The sequence below is a fragment of the Equus caballus genome, chromosome 2 (genome assembly GCF_041296265.1).
Source record: "Equus caballus isolate H_3958 breed thoroughbred chromosome 2, TB-T2T, whole genome shotgun sequence".
NCBI lineage: Eukaryota > Metazoa > Chordata > Mammalia > Perissodactyla > Equidae > Equus > Equus caballus.
This window is the reverse complement of record NC_091685.1, coordinates 75,040,766-75,060,260: the sequence shown is the minus strand read 5'-3', so window position 1 is coordinate 75,060,260 and position 19,495 is coordinate 75,040,766. Positions and strand designations below refer to the sequence as shown.

The window sequence follows — 19,495 nt, the reverse complement described above, 5'->3', positions numbered from 1 at the left end:
CTTTAGATACCTCATATAAGTAGAATCATACAGTAGTTGTCTTTTTGTGATTGGCTTATTTCACTTAGCATAATGTCCTCAAGGTTCATGTTGTAGCGTGTGTCAGAATTTCATTCCTTTTTAAGGCTGAATAATATTCCACTGTATGTATATATCACGTTTTGTTTATCCATTCATCTGTTGATGGACATTTCAGTTGTTTCTACCTCTTGGCTATTTTGAATAGTGCTGCTATGAACCTTGGTGTACAAATATCTCTTCCAGACCCTGTTTTTAATTCTTTTGGATGTATACCCAGAAGTAGGATTGCTGGATCATATGATAGCTCTATTTTTAGTTTTCTGTAGTAACTGCACCATTTTACAACTCCAGCAGTGCGCAAGGGTTTCCTTTCTTTGTATCCTCACCAATGTGTGTTATTTTCTGGTTTGGGGGGGTGGTTTGATAGTAGCCCTCCTGGTGGGTGTGACATGATGTCTCATTGTGGTTTTGATTTGCATTTCTCTGCTGATTAATAATGTTGAGCACTTTTCATATGCTTGTTGGCCATTTGTACATCATCTCTGGAGAAATGTATATTCAAGTTCTTTGCCCATTTTTTAATCAGATTATTCTACTTTTTACAGTTGAGTTGTAGGATTTCTTTATATATTCTGGCCCCTTATCAGATGTATATTTTGAACATATTTTCTCTCCTTTTCACTCTGTTGATTGTGTCCTTTGCTGTGAAGAAGCTTTTTAGTTTGATGTAGTCCCACTTACCTATTTTTACTTTTGTTGTCTGTGCTTTTGGAGTCATATCCAAGAAATCATTGCCAGATCCAATGTCATAAAGGCTTTCCTCTGTTTTCTTCTAGGAGTTATATAATTTTGGGTCTTATATTTAGGTCTTTAATCCATTTTGAGTTAATTTTTGTATATAGCTTAGATAAGGGTTTGACTTCATTCTTTTGCACATGGATATCCAGTTTTTCCAACATAATTTGTTGAAAAGATTGTCTTTTCCCCCTCAGTGATCTTGGCAACTTTGTGGAAGGTCATTTGCTGTATACACTAGGGTTTATTTCTGGGATCCCTATTCTATTACATTGGTCTGTAGCCCTGTCTTTATGCCAGTATCACACTATGTTGATTACCTTAGTTTTGTAATATGCTTTGAAATCAAGAAGTGTGAGTCCTCCAACTTTGTTCTTTTTTTTCAAACTTTTTTTGGCTGTCAAGGTCCTGTGAGAATCCATATGAATTTTAGAACTGTTTTTTCTATTTCTGTAATAAATGCCATTGGGATTTTGGTAAGGGTTGTATTGAATCTATAGATTGTTTTGATTAGTGTGGACGTTTTAACAAATTAAATCATTCAATTCATACATAATTATTGTCCTTTTATCTATTTGTATCATCTTTGATTTCTTTCAACAGTGTTTTGTAGTTTTCAGCATACACGTCTTTCACCTCTTTGGTTAAGTTTATTCCAGAGTAGTTTTTTTTACGCTATTTTAAATGGAGCTGTTTTCTTAATTTTCTTCTGAATTGTTCATTATTATTGTATAGAAATGCAACTGACTTTTGCATGTTGGTTTTGTATCCTGCAGCTTTGCTGAATTTGTTTATTAGTCCTGACAGTTTTTTGTAGACTCTCTGTGGTTTTTTCTTTTACTTAAGATCACGTCATCTGCAAACAGAGATGATTTTATTTCTTTCTTTTCAATTTGGATGTCTTTTATTTCTTCTTCTTTTTTTTTTTTTTTTTTTTTTTGCCTAATTGCTCCAACTACGACTTCCAGGACTATGTTGAATAGAAGTGTTGAGAGCAAGCATCCTAGCCTTTTTCCTGATGTTAGAAAGTTTTCAGTTTTTCACCATTGACTATGTTGTTAGCTGTATGCTTTTCATATATGATCTTTTATCTTGAAGTAGTTTCCTTCTAATCCTAGTTTGTTGAGTGTTTTTATCTGAAAGAGTGTTGATATTTGTCAAATGCTTTTTCTGCATCAGCTAGATGAACATGTGGTTTTTGTCTTTCATTCCATTAATGTAAGCATTTGAAGTTTTATGGTTTCTTCTATTCTGAATCCAGAGGGTCTATAAAAGTTTTAGTTGTTTTCGTCAGTGCTGCCCATCAACAGATTTAGGTCCTTACTTGTGGGAAGAACAGTGCTGGATATATGGGGGCTTCATATGCCTAGGTAATTTGCAATGTAAATGCTTGCAAACTGGGACTGCCCATTTTTCATTAATAAAAAATTGTAAAATTTTATTGTTTCTTAAAAAGCATAGCTAATTCACTCTTCCAATATAGATAAAATAAATGAAGATTAGTAAGCGAACCCGTCTATCATCTGTCTCTGGCCTATTGATAGTGACTCACTGAGAAAGTTCAGGAAGAGCCTGCAATTGCTTAATGGCCTGGATGTGGAGGGAGAGAATTGTTAACTTCTTTTATTTTATTTTATTTTGAATTGTTAACTTCTTGACCACAAAGAAATAAGAAAAGATTGGATGACTGACCCCTTCCGAATGGAAGGGATGTTACTTCAGCAGGCAGAAGGAGCCAAAATCCATCATTCCACTGTATGAGTTTGAATATATCTATTCCAAGATGTCCTTGACCTTTTTAAATTGAATTTCTTTTGAAAATTGGAAAAACCAAAATTTTTCAAAGACTACAAATTTGTTTTTAGATATAGAAATAAAAAATAGTGACTATGTTAGTCCTGAAGTACTGCAAAAATTGTAATACTTCGTTAATTTGGACTTGCCTGCTTAATGTGTCTGTTGATTCATGCAGCACAGTTGAAGAATGGCTTTTCTCAATGCTACCCTGTAGCTCAACCTCCTCTTCAACTGCCTTGGCCTAGCTGGAGTTGCATCTTATTAAGTATGTGCAAGCTTTACTTTTGATGGTCAATTCCCATAAATCGTTAGTTACCACCTCCCTCCCTTATCTCAGGTAGTGTATTAAGTAGTTCTATAGTTACTTAGATTTGGTTTTAAAGAGTTCCTTTCTCTATTTGTTATCCAGGTTTTATCTAAAGAGCAATACTACCCTTACCCAGAAGCTGGGGAGAGTAGTTATAAATTACTCATAGATCACGTCACTCCTCTGTTTACCATCTTCCAGATAGTAACAGTTTTCCTCAGGCTAAAGTTAAATTCTCTGGCACTCAAACACTTTAGGGGTCTTCCCATCTCTGGGTGGTTGTATTTCTTGTTCTCTCTCTCTGGAACTCTCTACTCCCAGTTACCCACATTGCCCTGACCTTCACTTTCTTCATGTTTGGCTGAAATGTCAACTTGCAAGTGAGTTTTTCTTTGATCACTCTATTTAAAAGCTACCCCATCACTGGACAATCAATAGCCATCTTCTCGTCTTTATTTTTCTCCATAGTATCTGTCACTATCTCAGTTATCAATCTTTGTTTAATGTCTTTCTCCCTCCATTAGAATGTGAGAATCATAAGGGGAGGAATTTTTGTTTCTTTTATTTACTGCTATAAATCCAGTCAGATAACAGAGCTTAGTAAATATTTCTTAAAGGAAGGAGCTGAAAATGTTATTCTTCTAACCTGCAGTTTAAATACAATCTGTTCATTTATAAATTTTGGGAAGGAGTGTCCCATCATTCCTCCAAATTTAAGAGATTTTTTTACAATTGTATTTCTTAACTTAAAATGCATTTATAGGAAGTTTCTCTTACTTTGAAAATCCTCATATGCACACTCCATCCGTCTCACCACTTGCAGCAGTCTGTCAGCCCATTTAACCTTTAAGCTCAGTGGTTCCTTTAGAGCTATAAATGTTGACATTCGTTCAAAAATTAGACTGTATGTTTAGTGCGCTATATTCAGAATTTTTAGTCATGCACATTAAGAAAAATGGTTTCTATCACAACCTTGGGTGAAAAGCAATTCAATATCTATAAATTAACATTATTAGGACATTCCTTAGTTTTTTTGCTTATTAATTTTACCATGAAAATTTTATACTATATATATGTGTATGTGCATGTGTGTGTATCACAAAACCGTTTTGCTTTAAAATGTCCTGTCTAGAATCTGACACTCTATTTTTCCTTGTTCTTTTAACATATACTGTAATAGATGGACTCATACAATACTTAGGTTAAATTAGTAGTTTAATTCAAAAATATTAGCTTTTGCATACTTTGACTTTTACAATTTTAGTAATCTCAAGATATTTATCTCTGTGAAGAAGAACTGTTTTACGACTTGGTAATCTAAGTGGTTCTTAGATCTGCTTGAGAGGCCAAAACAAAAGCTACAGTGTACTTGGTGGGGGACTGTATAGAATTCTAGATTTTTAAAAACATATACATTTCTAAGGAAAAAGTGCATGTCGTCATTGACTTTATACTAGGTATACACATTTAACAAACAATTATTTTTCTACTTTAATGAAAGTGTTTTGAAAGTCTGACACACTATTTAAATATCAGCACTGGTGTATCTCCCCTTTGATTGACTTGAGTTTGAAAAAAATAACCTTATATTTATAACAGATATATATGTCTTAATTGGGTGACTTATGTGTGGCTTGCTTCTGATTTTTTGCAGGGGGATGTTTCTGGATACCATTCTCCCCTCACGTGATGATAATGGCATACGTCCGGCAATTGGTCAGCGAACCCGTTTAAGCAAAGGAGATATTGCACAGGCAAGAAAGCTGTATAGATGTCCAGGTATTGCACCATACAAATGCAGAAGCATAATTGTGCCTGGTACTGCTATTCCAGATGAATAAGCCACAATTTACTCAGCTGCTTACTTGTCTCCCTCCATGCTGGCAAGTGACGTATTCAGTTCAAAGTCATAATCATAAAATGAAATAGGAGAGAACTCTGGAACACCCACTGCTATAATTAAAAACAAATTGCTAGAAGTCAAATTTCAAGTATAGGGAAAAGTATGTTTTATTTCTTTTAATTTAATGAGTAAAAGAGCAAAAAAGTATGGTTGGTTGATGGTTATTATCAAATAGTTGCATGATTTCGTAGTCAAATGCTGAGTTTCCTTGACAATATAAAAAAAAAAATCCTTTATTTCAGCTTCAGGACTGAATCCCGAATGATCTTTTCTTTCAAGTACCATCATTAATGGTATACAGCTTTTATTAATTGGAATTTGTAACTTCATTGCAAAAAATAAGTTTTAACCATGTTGCTAGTGAGCTACTGTATGTTTTGCTTCTGGATAAAGTCGTGAGAAAAAGATTAATGAAATGTCTTAATAAGAATGTTGCAAGGGAACACTAGTGTCCTATTGGTCCAAGAAAGAAAAAGAGTCTGCTTCCAATTGGAAATGCTGCATACTCTATATACCTCCCATATACTCAAAATGATTTGAAATATCCTATGTCGAGAAACACGTCTAATTTTGCTTAACACAGCTTTTCCCTAATTTTTTTTCCATGGAAACTTCCTTTTACCTAATACTTACCTGTAGAATTCACTTTTGGAAATATTGTTCTAGATACTAAGATTGCAAGTGGTGAAATAACTATAAAAGTTTTAATCACCTGTTATTCTAGTAATTTTTACAGAAAATCAGGGATATTATGAGTATATTGAAGTTTTACATTTTTATGTTTAAAATTTATTTATATATATTAATTATTGAGAAGTTATATTAATTAAGTTTACCAATGTGATCATTGGTGTCAGTCCAGGAAACTTTCTTTATATAGTACAAGAGAGGGCTAGCTAATTCATTCACAAAAATGTAATACTTGCTCATTGACATGTGGTATAAAACCCTTTTGTTGAGCAGATCAACACTCAAGTGCATGCGAGAAAAAGTGAGTCAGTTGGATAATCACAGGAAATAGCTAGGAAGTTCACAATTCCGTGTAGGTATTGGCATCAAATTCATTGATTCAACGTGATGGATTCTGTTGAAACTTCTGTGGAGAGAAGGGGTTTTCTCCCCCTTAAGATAAAATTTCCTAAGGAAAATTGTACAAAATTATGTTTTTCCAATTTTGTTGTAACAATTAGTTTTTTTGTAATTCAGTTCTACTAGGTTTTCAGAAGGACATTTGAGGTTTTTCAAATTTAAAATTGTATTTAAAACCTTTTGCATGTTAGTGATTCAATATTGAGAGTAAGTTTTAAAATGTTTTCTTTTGTACATAAACATACTTCTATCTAATTTTTCCATATATCAAAAAATAATTCAATTTAATGTATATCAGTTTACTTATTTTATGAATATTTATTTAAGTTGGATTCACACTTGCATAAATACCTTTTAAAATGTTTTATGTTTGTATGTAAAATACACATGCATGTGTGGCATTTTTTTAAATCTAAATTTCCATAGGATAGATGAAATTATAAGCAAATGGACCCACTATGACAAAAGACCTGGATGATCCTTGGCTAATTTGGATATATTATACTTTTGACTTTCAAAGTAGAAAATTTGGGGTAAGATTATGTGATAAATAGCAACTAAATAAATGGATAGTTATTTAGTTTGACTTATAAAACCATTTTGATTGTCTCTCTAAATATGTATGTAAATACCTGACACTTGCAAAGCACACTAAAGATGCATTTGCACACAGAATTGTGGAAAGTCAATCAATAGGAATCAGGAAGTAATCACACTTAGGACACTGTAATTTAATTGTCAGCCTAGGGTTCTTGAAAATTTAAGTTATTAATAGGAAAATAATTAGTACGTATAGTTTTGCTATTTTCTTGCTTGAAATATAGTAATAGTTAATGTGTACATTGCTTTGTTAATACACTAAAACCACCATCATGAAGGCACTATCATCAATGAGAAAGATACCTTGTGTTTCTAAAGCAATATAAAAACCAATTTCTGTATTACAGCTTGTAAGTTGCGTGGAGGAAGGGAAAGCTAAAAGATATGGGTATATTTAAAAAAATAAAGATATGTCAACTTCCAGTTCCAAAAGTCTTTGAGAATGACTTTTTTGCTATCTTGGACTTCATGCCCTCCCCAAACTCCCTCCCTTTCTTTTTCTGTCTCTCTCTCTTTTTGGTTTCTTCCTCTCTCCCTCTCAGCCACTCTGTGTGTGTGTGTGTGTGTGTGTGTGTGTGTGTATGTGTCTTTCTTTGAAGCTGTTAGATTTATGCTACATGTGGTTATGTATTTAAAGTTCTTCCTTTCTTCACAATGGAGAGTACTAATGATATTTATATAAATAGACTTTCCGTAGACCAAATAAAATTAAGCTACCCTGATGCAGTAGGTTTACCAGTAAGTCCGAGTACTTCTGTGGAATAGTGTTAAAGATCCATAACTGTACACAGAGTGTAAATAGGATGATTTATCTGAGAATGACCTAGGAAGTGAGTAAGAGTTTATAAAATGAGATCTCGTTGTGTCTTGGTTTTAGTACAGAGAAGAGAGGGTTATAAACCTGCATATTCCTTTGGAGTTTTTCATTGTTTTTTTGTTGTTATTGTTAGAAATTGCTGGTGAATAGAGCCAGTCAGAGGCTTTTGGCTGCTTTTACTCCAACTTTTTACTCCTTATTGGTTTATTCTCAAAGTTCTAGTGGATCTGCGTTTTATAGAGCTATTCCTCAGAGTTTAATCTTGAAAGGAATACTGACCTGGTTCACACTTAAGTATACAAGGTTGTGGCTTTTATAGTCTATGATAAGTGGGGCCCTGAGTCCAAAAGGGCAAGTTTGTAGTAGGCAGGTAATAATAAGGAGACTGTAAATACTCTTGCTCCACCTTTAATAATATAGGAAATGTGTTTTTATCTATCAGAAGATGAACAGCATTAAAAATGTATATACATTTTACTTCCCTTAAAGCAGTATAAACTAATTTTTGTAGGACTTTTTAGCTGATAAATAACTCGTAATCCATTATTATATTTATCTACTTATATAGGTCAAAAATATAGATTAGGTTTGTATGTGAAACCGCAATTACTTATCGTACAGTCAGTGCATGCTCATCATGAAAGAGCTCCATACAGGAGTAAAGTTGTGTTTTTAAGGTGATAGAATGAGGATAAGTTTCTTTTAGTTTAGAATTGTTTTCATTGCCATTTCCTGCTCATGCTTTTAGAAATACTTCTAGAAGCAGGCAAGAAAAGTCTTATGCATTGTTATATAAAGAAAGAATATGATCCTTTACAGCTCTGCGCTCTACTGATGCAAGCCAGTCATCCGTTGCCAGACCACCTAGGCCTGAAAGGAAGGAGAAGGGAAAGAAAGCGAGAGCTGCTCAGCCCTGGGATTGAGTAGGTTTCTGGACACTGTTGCCCAAAGGCCACTCCTATGTCCTCCCAATGGCTTCCAACCTTTCTAATATTAAGGCATCTTAAAGGACACCCACTAATGCTACTTGCCTACATCATAATCCCTTGCATCCTATACTGTCAGAACAAGAAATGTCCACATGGGGGCGGAGAATGGGGCATCATTACAACTATTCATCTTTCCTTTGACTCAATAATTAGCAGTTGGCTTGTAAAGGAGATCTTCTCTAATGTGTACGAGCTGTAATGTATCTTCTTCTTTTCATAAGTGATTAATTTGTTCTCTTGCTCTCTCTCTTTTTGGGGACCTTCTTTTTCTTGTGACTCTCATCTTCTAAACGTATTCTCCTCTACTTTGACCTAATGTTAGGATTATTTTCCCTTTTTTTTTTTTTGGAGGAAGATTAGCCCTCAGCTAACTACTGCCAGTCCTCCTCTTTTTGCTGAGGAAGCCTGGCTCTGAGCTAACATCCGTGCCCATCTTCCTCTAGTTTTATACGTGGGACGCCTACCACAGCATGGCTGCCAAGCAGTGCCATGTCCGCACCCGGGATCCGAACCAGCGAACCCCGGGCCGCCGAGAAGCGGAACGTGCGAACTTAACCGCTGCGCCACCGGGCCGGCCCCTATTTTCCCTTTTTTTATGAGGAAGATTAGCCCTGAGCTAACATCTGCTGCTAATTCTCCTCTTTTTTGCTGAGGGAGACTGGCCCTAAACTAACATCTGTGCACATCTTCCTCTACTTTATGTGTGGGACACCTGCCACAGCATGGCTTCCCAAACGGTACTATGTCTACACCCGGGATCCGAACTGGAGATCCCAAGCCACTGAAGTGGAATGTACGAACTTAACAGCTGTGCCACCAGGCCGGCCCTCCTTTTTTATTTTTAAACTGCTTAATTTAACTCTTCTCCTGATACAGTCACTGGTCTTTATTTGCATTTTCTCTTAATTTGTTTTTCCTGTAGTCCCATGACCTTTTTGCTTATGACTACTTAGTACTTGTACCAGCTATCAACCCTAATATTCTCTCAGTAAATCTTAAATACACCAGGTAACATGTTAAATTTAGGAAAAATGTAAAATAAATTGATATCTAAAAGTAAAGGGGCTTCTGAGGATTAGAATCTTTCCTGTTATATAAAAGCTTATGTGTATTCACACATGAACACATGTACAATCTGAGTTCACAAATTTAAGTGTTCTTAGTTTTGGTATACTTCCAGTGCATACAGAATGCCCGTGTCTGTGGATGCACATTTGTGTAGAGTTGTAGGGATGGTAGACCAATTTCAGCACACATGGAGTTTGAATACTGGAAACTTTACATTGCTTTAAACACTTGTTTCATTAAATTTATCTTTAAAATCAATATAAGCTTCGTTTTAGTTACCTAAAGTGTTAATCTTTTGGTTCCTGATATAGTTCTCTGAGATTCCAGGTAGAATATCTGTACTATATGTGCTTGTGTGTATATAATTCTTGGCTAAATTTTAAATAATTTTGCATATTGCCAAAGTGCAAAAAATAATAGTTTAGCCATTTTTTTTCCCATTTTATTTATGGATTCACTTATTCATCTCCCTGAAAACATTACCTAGTTCAGTGGATGGTGCCACACATAGATCATCCGGTAGGTCGGCCAAGCCAGAGCTGTGGAGGGCATTCTCATTTCACTCCTCTGTCTGCCTCATTCCTGCTTCCTTCGTGGTATCTCACATTCTTGCAGTGAATCTGCTACTCCAGGGATCCTTGTCTTTTGTCCAGATTGCTAAAATGCCTCTTAGTTAACCTCTTGCCTCCATTCTTTATAGCTCTTTGGTTCTCTGGCCACACTGCTGTTCAAGTGACTTTTTAATGTGCAAATCTTTGTTTATTTTTAGGGTAAGGGCTATTCTGTTTTCAGTATATCTCCTTCAGGATTTTCCCCTGTCTCCTGTCTGCCTCTTCTCTAGGTATTTCGCCTACAGCCTAGTTTCTCACCTCTGCTTCATTCAGCCCCTGGCACCATGGTATGCTTGCCTGCTGCCTCTTCCTCCAGCCACAACACTCCTAACTGCCTCCAGGCTAAATCCTAGCTCATATTCAGTATTCAGCTCCTATGTGACCTCCTGCTTTAGAACTCCCTGGTCTCCCAGGACCCCATGGTGGTAAATTTGATCCTGGTCTTTGTGTCTTACTCCTATAATTGTCAGTTCACTCATCTTTTCCTATACTAGAGTACTTAGGATTTAGGATTGTCATTGGGCTTTTTCATCATGATATTCTAAATCCAGTTTAAATTAGGTGCTCAGCAAATAGTGAGTGTGTGAATGAATGAGTCAGCTTTAATACGTGAAAGACACTGCAGCAGGTGTTATGGCCACAGAGAAGGAATCACAAACCATACACATAAATAGCCCAGGTTCCGGGAGACCAAACAGACAGTGTCACTTGATGAGGAAGTAAGTCCCGTGAGTAAAGGATGCTAAGGCAGTTCTGAGGGGTGCTTAACCTGAGCTGCACACTGCATGAGGAAAGCTTCTAGGGGCTGGTACTTGTGCTTCATCTTAAGGGATGGTTCATTCGGACATGGTTAGGTAGTTACGGCTGAAGGGTATTTTAAAATATTTCAGTAATTAATCTCTCCTTTATCACTCAGTGACTTAGGATTACTTGTAACATTTCCTTATCCTAAAATCATTTTAAAATTTTATTTTATATATTATATTTGAAATTTTGAAGGAGCCATAGGGTTTCTTTTAACATTTCCTTATCTTAAAATCTTTTTAAACCTATGATTTATTTATCATTTTTAAAAGTTTAAGGGAGCCATCTAATTAATAATAAGTTAACTAGGTAGGACAAGATGATTAGATACAGTTTTATTTTTTCCTCACTCTAGAGTTTGTCAAGACTTTTTGGGAAGAGACTTATTTAATACAAATTATTCTGTATATCTACCTAGGTTTTCTTTAGTATGAGTAAAATTATAAATATGATCGTATAAAATATGGAGAAAGGAAAGTTCTCAACCTTTGGTATTTAATAGCCATGTTATTAAAAGGACAAGAGTTTGTAATAATTGCTCAAAAACACACAGTCCAAGTACCATTTATTCAATTTAAAAACAATTTTATATTCTGGAAGAATGAAGATATATGCAAATTATCTGATTCAAAAGTGAGCTGGATCATATGATAGAGTATTTAGAAGCTTAACTTCTTTTTTATTATTAATTATTTTTTATTTCGTTAAAAAACAAAAATGAGATTAACAAATTTTTAATTGCACAGTACAGTATTGTTAACTATATGCACATTGCTGTACAGCAGATTTCTGGAATTTTTTCATCTTGCATGACTGGAACTCAATACCACTGAACAATGACTCTTCTTTTCCCCCTTCCCCCAGCCCCTGGCAACCACCATTCTACTTTCCACTTCCATGAGTTTGACTGCTTTAGAAATCTCCTGTAAGTGGAATCATGTGCTATTCGTCCTTCTGTAACTTATTTCACTTAGCATAATGTCCTCAAAGGTCATCTATGTTGTAGCATATGGCAGATTTTATTCTGTTTTAACGCTGAATAATATTCCATTGTATGTATACATTTTACTTATCCATTCATCCACTTCTGGGCATTTAGGTTGTTTCTGTCTCTTAGCTATTGTGAAAAATGCTGCAATGAACACGTGAGTACAAATATCTCTTAAAAATCCTGTTTTCAGTTACTTTGAATAAATAATGAGAAGTGGGATTGCTGGATCATCTAGTAGTTATATTTATAATTTTTGAGGAAACTCCACACTGTTTGCCTTAGTGGCTGCACCATTTTACATTTCTACCAGCGGTGCACAAAGCTTCCAATTTCTCCATATCATTGCTAACACTTGCTATTTCCTGGGGTGGTTTTTGTTGTTGTTTTTTTTTTTCTTTTTTTGCTAGTGACTATCCTAACAGGTGTGAGGTGATATCTTATTTTCATTTTGATTTGCATTGTCCTGATGATTAGTGATCTGAGCAGTTTTTCATATACTTGTTAGCCATTTATATGTCTTCTTTGGAGAAATGTCTATTCAAGTCCTTTGTCCATTTTTTTAATAAGATTTTATTTTTTTTCCTTTTCCTCCCCCAAACCCCCTGGTACATAGTTGTATATTCTTAGTTGTGGGTCCTTCTAGTTGTGGCATGTGGGACGCTGCCTCAGCATGGCTTGATGAATGGTACCATGTCCGCACCCAGGATTCGAACCGATGAAACACTGGGCCACCTGCAGTGGAGCACGCGAACTTAACCACTCAGCCACGGGGCTGGTCCCCCTTTGCCCATTTTTAAATTGGGTTATTTGGTTTTCTGCTATTAACTTTTAGGAGTTATTTATGTATTTTGGGTACTAACTCTTTATGAGGTATATGATTTGCAAACATCTTCTTCCCTCCTGATAGTTACCTTTCACTCCCTTGATTGCTTCCTTTGCTGTGCAGAAGCTTTTTAGTTTGATGTCATCCGCCTTGTCTATTTTTGTTTTTATTGCCTTTGCTTTTGTGTCATACCCAAGAAATCATCACCAAGACTACTGTCATGAAGCTTTTCACATATTTTTTCTCCTAGAAGTTTTACATTTTTAAGTCTTTAATTCATTTTGAATTGATTTTTGTGTACGGTATAAGATAAGGGTCCAATTTCATTCTTTTGTGTGCATCTATAGCTAGTTTCCCCAACACCATTTGTTGAAGAGACTGTCTTTTCCGCATTGTGTAGTCTGGGCACCCTTGTTGAAGATGAGTTGACTGTACAAGCGTGAGATTATTTTGGGGTTCTCTCTTCTCTTCCATTGGTCTATATGCCTTTCTTAAGCCAATATCAAACTATTTTGATTACTGTAGCTTTGTAGTATGTTTTGAAGTCAGGAAGTGTGAGGCCTCTAGCATCTTCTGTCTTAAGATTGTTTTGGCTATTCAGGTTTTATGGTTCTGTATGAATTTTAGGATTTTGTTTTTTCTATTTCTGCAGGAAATGCCACTGGGATTTTGATAGGGACTATGTTGAATCTGTAGATTGCTTTCAGTAGCATGGGTATTTTAAGAATACTAAGTCTTCCAATCAATGAACACGAGATGACTTTTCGTTGATTTGTGTCTTCTTTCAGCAATGTTTTGTAGTTCTCAATATATAAATCTTTTGCCTCATTGGTTAAGTTTATTCTCAAGTATTTTATTCTTTTTGTTGCTATTATAAATGGGGTTGTTTACTTAATTTCCTTTTGAAATTGTTTGTTGTTGGTGTATAGAAACCCAAATGATTTTTGTGTGTTGATTTTGTATCCTGCAACTTTGCTGAATTTGTTTATTAGTTCTAACAGTTTTTTTGTGTGGTGCAATCTTTATGGTTTTATACATATAAGATCATGTCATCTTCCTACAGAAGTAGTAGTTTAACTTCTGCATTGTGTTCTGTTTTACAGTAATTTTGATTGCAATAGTGATAATAATAATTTGCCTCTGTATATTTCTTTATTTTTCTTCTCCTAAATATGACTGAGTTTTGTAGTTCAAGGACACATTGAGACACTTTAGACAACGTTCTTTCTATCTGTGGAAAAGATATCTGAGGGTTAAAGAAAGAGGACGCAGGGCATAATAACATTTGACCCCTACGAAGCAACTTTGATAAGTATGTGTTAGTAAGATAGCCACTTTACAGGAAAGAAACTGAGGCTGAAGCTTTGAGACTTAGTTGTATGGCATAATTAATAGGTGGTAATGCCATGATTCAAACTTGTGTTTTCTCATTCACATACCTTGCTGAGTAAATGGACAGACTGTGCATTTAAATTTAGTAGTGCCACTTTTTCCTTGCAATTTTCTTTTAGGTCTTTTAGTAATAAACTTTACTTTTTCTCTCTGAGCTTTAATCAACAATTGGCCACGAAAAGTGATGAAGGATCTCCCGTAGTAGGGTTCAGGTAGCCTGGGACAACCACACTTACTGAGGAAAATGCACAAACGACTGCCACACCTTGACTATAGCTATTTGTATGTCTTGCATTGTAAACAGGTGCCATAGAATAGATTTATTTAATATTTGAATTATATGCTGTGTTTTTTTTTTTTTAATTTTAGATAGATTTTTTTATCTTATCAGAACAGTATTGTTTATGTACATCTGTGGATTAAATATATTTAATTATTTTGGTTCCACTTTAGGAAATCCAGTACCAGCATTCTATGTGGTTTATTGTAGTTTTCCATCATTGCAGAGTTTATTTTTAAACTGCTGAGAATTATAGATTTTTTCATTGAAACACATTCAACTCACAAATGATTATTTTTGCATCTAAACTGATCCTATTTAGAAGCACATTGTTAGCATTAATAAAATCTTAACACATTTTTGTTTTTCTAAGAGTTCTTATAATGTTACATTTATCAAACGCCCTAGATGTTTCCTGGAAAGTACTGAATTATGTATTTTTGACCTTGAGCATTTTCATTTTGTTCTAAAGTTGCTTTTATCTGCCTACTCATCAGAATAAACATTGCTTACTCCTACTTTAAATTTATTTTGTTGTGCAAACATATCTATGTTTCTAAATAAATATTTATATAGTATCAGACTGTTTTTACAGCTCTGTTTTGTTTTCAAAGTCATCATCTTTCTTTCTTCATTTAACTCAAGATATGCAGAACCATTTGTAATTTTTTGAGGATTTGATGAGATGAGAGTTCACCTGCTGGCAGCTATGGCTCCATATTATGATAACATCTCAATTTGACTTAATCTCCTTCAGAGGGAAGGAACTGTTCCTTCAAATTGTTGAGTGAAGTTTATAACGATGACCGGCTGCAGCAGAGGAATTATTCTGAATTAAGGATACTTAAACCAGCCTAGGTTCATGCGGTGCATATCACATCTTACAAAAGCAACAGGAAAACCCATTATAGAATGATTCTGACCACTAACCTTGGCTGAACCAATGCACTAATTACACTCTGTCTGTGCCTTTGTTGAAGTGGCCCTAGAGACATCAATCACACAGATCTTGAGGCTGTGCAGCTGATAATTTGCTATTTCAGATGACTGATAATTACTTCCAAGAAATTAGACACGCTTAGTAAGAGGAAAATATAATTGCTTTTCCAGCAATTTCTGCTTATGATCAACAGAAATGAGAGAGTAAATAAATGTCCACATCTTGTTGGAAATTTTGAAGCTTGCATGATGTTTTTCTCTCTCAATTGTTTTTGGCTTATTTTAAGAAAAATTTTCATTGCGTATGACATTTTGGTACCCCTTATTGATTATATTTTAGTTATTATTTAAGATTTCTTTTGTTTCAACTTTCATATGATATTCACGGTTAAACTTAGCCTCAATTTACACCAAATATTTTAATGGAATATTTCAAATGGTCCCAGAGCCCCATCAACTAAGTACTCACTGGCCTGAATCTGAGGAAGGGTAACCTATTCATTGACTACTGGCTTTTGGGAATGAATTAGAAATGTATCGATGAGGAGGAATTTTGTGAATGCCTGATTATTTATCTCATAATGTTGTTTTATGGTTAGCCCTAGTGATGCCATTAAACATGTTGAAATTCTGGTAAGAGAGACATAAAAAGAAATTTACTTAGAAGAAAAAATCTTTGTAAAATATAAATATATACTCTTGTCCAACACCAAAAGACTCAAGGCTTTATTTATGATATCCATGTCTTTCATAAAAATCAAAGATGAGATCTTATCTTTTTCAGGAAATATGGATGCCATCTTCTTAAAAAAATCGAATGCGTGTATCTTTTTTTCTTTTCAGCATGTGGAGAAACCCTACAAGAATCCAATGGCAACCTTTCCTCCCCAGGATTTCCAAATGGCTACCCTTCTTATACACACTGCATCTGGAGAGTGTCTGTGACCCCAGGGGAGAAGGTAGTTTATACCATCAAGAGTTCTCTTTTAGTCTCATATAAGTGCAAAGGTTCATCTTCTTTCTAATATAATTTGCTTTATTTTTATTCTTGTTTGATTTCTCAAATAAGAGACTCAAAAATTTCAGAAAGTTTATAATGGTAATTGCTCAGATTCTGGGAATATTTTGACTGGTATAATTTTAAAAGAAATGGCAAAGGCTCTAAAAGAGTTGAAGTAATACAGATTATGTTCTCAGACACAATGAAATTGAGTTAAAAATCAGTGTCAGAAAGACAACTGGAAAAATCCCACACATTTTAAAATTAGGAAATATACATCAAATACTCAATTCAGCCAAGAAGAAATTACAATGAAAATTATAAATTATTTTCAACTATAATATAACAAAAATATTGAATAACAAGCCTGTAAGATGCAACTAAAGCAGTACTTAGAAGGAAATTCAGACTTAAATGCTCATATAAGGAAACCCAAAACTTATGAGGTAGACATCTGTATAGAGACACTAGAAAAAGTGCAGTAAAATAATTGGAAAGGTACATGAAGGAGGAGGTAATAAATGAAATATAACTTTAACAACGTGAAAATAACATGATACAAAGCATGAGCAAAGTTGTTACTTTGAAACAACTTAGAAAAATAGTGAAATGGGTGAAAAGAGATCAAGAAAAAGAAGTAACAGAGAAAGCACAATTATGTAATATTTAGAATAAAAAGGTTATTATAACCATAGATTCTTTAGACACAAAAATGAGAATAAAAGAATATGTTGAACATTATGCTAATAACTTAAAAAATGTAAATGAAATGGGCAAATTACTACAAAATATTATTTACTATGTTCTTACTCAAGAAGAAACAAAAAGCTTGAATAATCCTATAACCACAAAGAAGTCAAATTACTATTTAATTGAATTACTAGATTTTTCTTAACAATGAAAATCCAGGCTCAGATGGCTTAATCAGTGAGTTCTACCCAAAAACCAAATAAGAGATAAGTATAATCTTATATAAAAAATTCCAGAGAATGAAAAAGAAGGTATCCTCTCCTATTTATATGGCTTGCGAAAACTTGATAGTAATCTTAACAAGAATGCTTTAAGAAAAGAAAATTTAAACCAAGACTCACACTTGAATATGGATGCAAAATCACCCCAAAGTTACCAAACCAAATGCAGATATATATGTGTATATGTATGTAAGTATGTGTGTATATGTGTATATATATATTACATATTATTTATGTATGTTTGTGTATATAAGTATGTGTGTATATACAGTGTGTACATACATACAAACACCATTAAATGAGAATCTCAATTAAATTAAGAAAAGATCTATTAATGATTTAACAGCAACAAACGCTGAGCAAACTAGGAATAGAAAAATTCTTTCTTAATCTTGGAAAGAGAATCAAAAAATTACTGCAAATATCATTATTATTGGGGAAATTGTGAAAGTATTTCTTTTGAGATAGGTAAAAAACCAAACATATACCCCACACTACTTCATTTTCAACATTTTGGTGAAGTCTTAGCACAGTAAAGCAAGAAACCAGAATTAAATATATAAGGATTGAAAAAGAAGACATGAAATTGTCTTTCTCATATTTAGTTTGTTTGGTTTTAGAGTTTAAAATTATTAAGAAATGAATGAATCTGTTAATTTCTGGATTCTTTCTTGAAGGCTAACCTTAAAAGTCTTCCCAGACCAAGATAGTACTGATATTAATCTTTATTTTCTACTAGTTATTAAATGACTTATGTCGTTTGCTTTTAACTAAGTCACCTGGAATGACTCACACACACTTTGAGTTTTTGGTAGGAATGCAATTGCAGTTAAGGAAAGTTTGCTATTGCTAATAATTGAATGTTGTTAAGAGAATTATGGGGTGGAGCTGTCCAGGGTGTTGCAGTACTCACAATGAAAACTGAGTGAAACACTTGTGTAACTTAAATAGATTTTATACATAAAAAGTTACAACTGACTTGGAATACGTGAATGCATATGTAATTCTTTATGTAGTTATTTTTAATTTAAGAATTATAAGTCTATATTGTAATGTAATTATAGGTTTTGATTAATTTTTGTTTTGATTCTTCAAATAAGTCTCTGAAAATATATTATGAAAATCATTCTTAAAGAGGTACTGAAGAACAAAATATAAAAGATGATAAAACTTCAGAGCAAGTTTAAAACTATGCACATTTTTGAAAAGAAAATATTATAGAATAGGAAAAATTTTCAAACAAGATTAATCAAATTAAAATAGCTCCTAAGAGCAAGATAGTATCTGAAAAAAAAATGTTGCCTTTATCCTATCCTTGATCTTTTATCCTTTTACCCATACTATTAGTATCCAAAGTTAATTCACTTTTCTTGTATGTTTGATTACCAATAAAACTGTATTTTCTAAAATGTTGCAAATAGGAAGAAATCAAGAAATCTATCATCTTTTCCCTTATTTTTCTTAATATTATGTATGATGAGCAAATAAATTGTATTAAGTGGCCAAGAACAATATTAACTCACCTTTCTTTCTCGTGTGTTTATTATTTTCTCTTTTTTAGCATTTGAGTTCAACCTGCTCTTACTTTCTGCTTTTTCAGTTGGAAGCGTAACTCATTAATTTAAAGCATCTTTTCTTGTCCACTACAAATATTTAAGACTATAAATTTTCTTCTAAGAGCTGCTAAATCTGAATTTCACCAGCTTGACATATAGCATTTTTGTTATTTTTCAATTCTAATTATCTAATTATCTTCTATGGTTTTATTTCTTTTCAACCCACATGCTTTTTAGTAACATGTGTTTTCTTATTTGCAAACATATGTTGTTTTTCCAATCTTCCTTTAATTATTAATTTCTCCTTGAGTCACTTTTTGGTGAGAGACTATAGGCTATATCATGTCAATTTTTGAAATAGCTTGAGGCTGGCAATATGATCTTGGAAGTGGCCAATGATTGGGTGCAAAGTTCTCTATATAGACGTTAGTCTTTTTAATTGTGCTGTTTATATATTCTCTGTATTTTTGTTTTTAAATGCATCATCTATAAAATAGTCAGAAAAAACTTGTTAATATTTGTCACTATTGGTAGATTTGTTAATTTCTCTTTACACTTTTAAAATATATTTTTACGCTATATTATCATAGAGTGAATCTCCTCATCGCTAGTCATGGTTTAGGTTAACACTCTATTTCTTCTAATATCAATAAAGCTACATTTTCTTTTGCTTAATATTTTTGCCTGGTATGTCTTCGTCTTGCTTTAGACATTCAATGATTCTGTAATTTTCTATCTCAGG

General features: G+C 33.7%; 1 protein-coding gene across 10 annotated transcripts in view; it reads left to right on the top strand.

The window, feature by feature from the left end:
* TLL1 (tolloid like 1) overlaps nucleotides 1-19,495 on the top strand; it is a 192,925-nt gene that overhangs the window by 105,504 nt on the left and 67,926 nt on the right. For all 10 annotated transcript variants that reach the window (XM_001499433.7, XM_070257252.1, XM_023636343.2 and 7 more), the window contains 2 exons: nucleotides 4,575-4,699; nucleotides 16,070-16,185. In XM_001499433.7, the coding sequence (XP_001499483.1) occupies nucleotides 4,575-4,699; nucleotides 16,070-16,185 (241 nt within the window). The remainder of the gene's footprint in view (nucleotides 1-4,574; nucleotides 4,700-16,069; nucleotides 16,186-19,495) is intronic.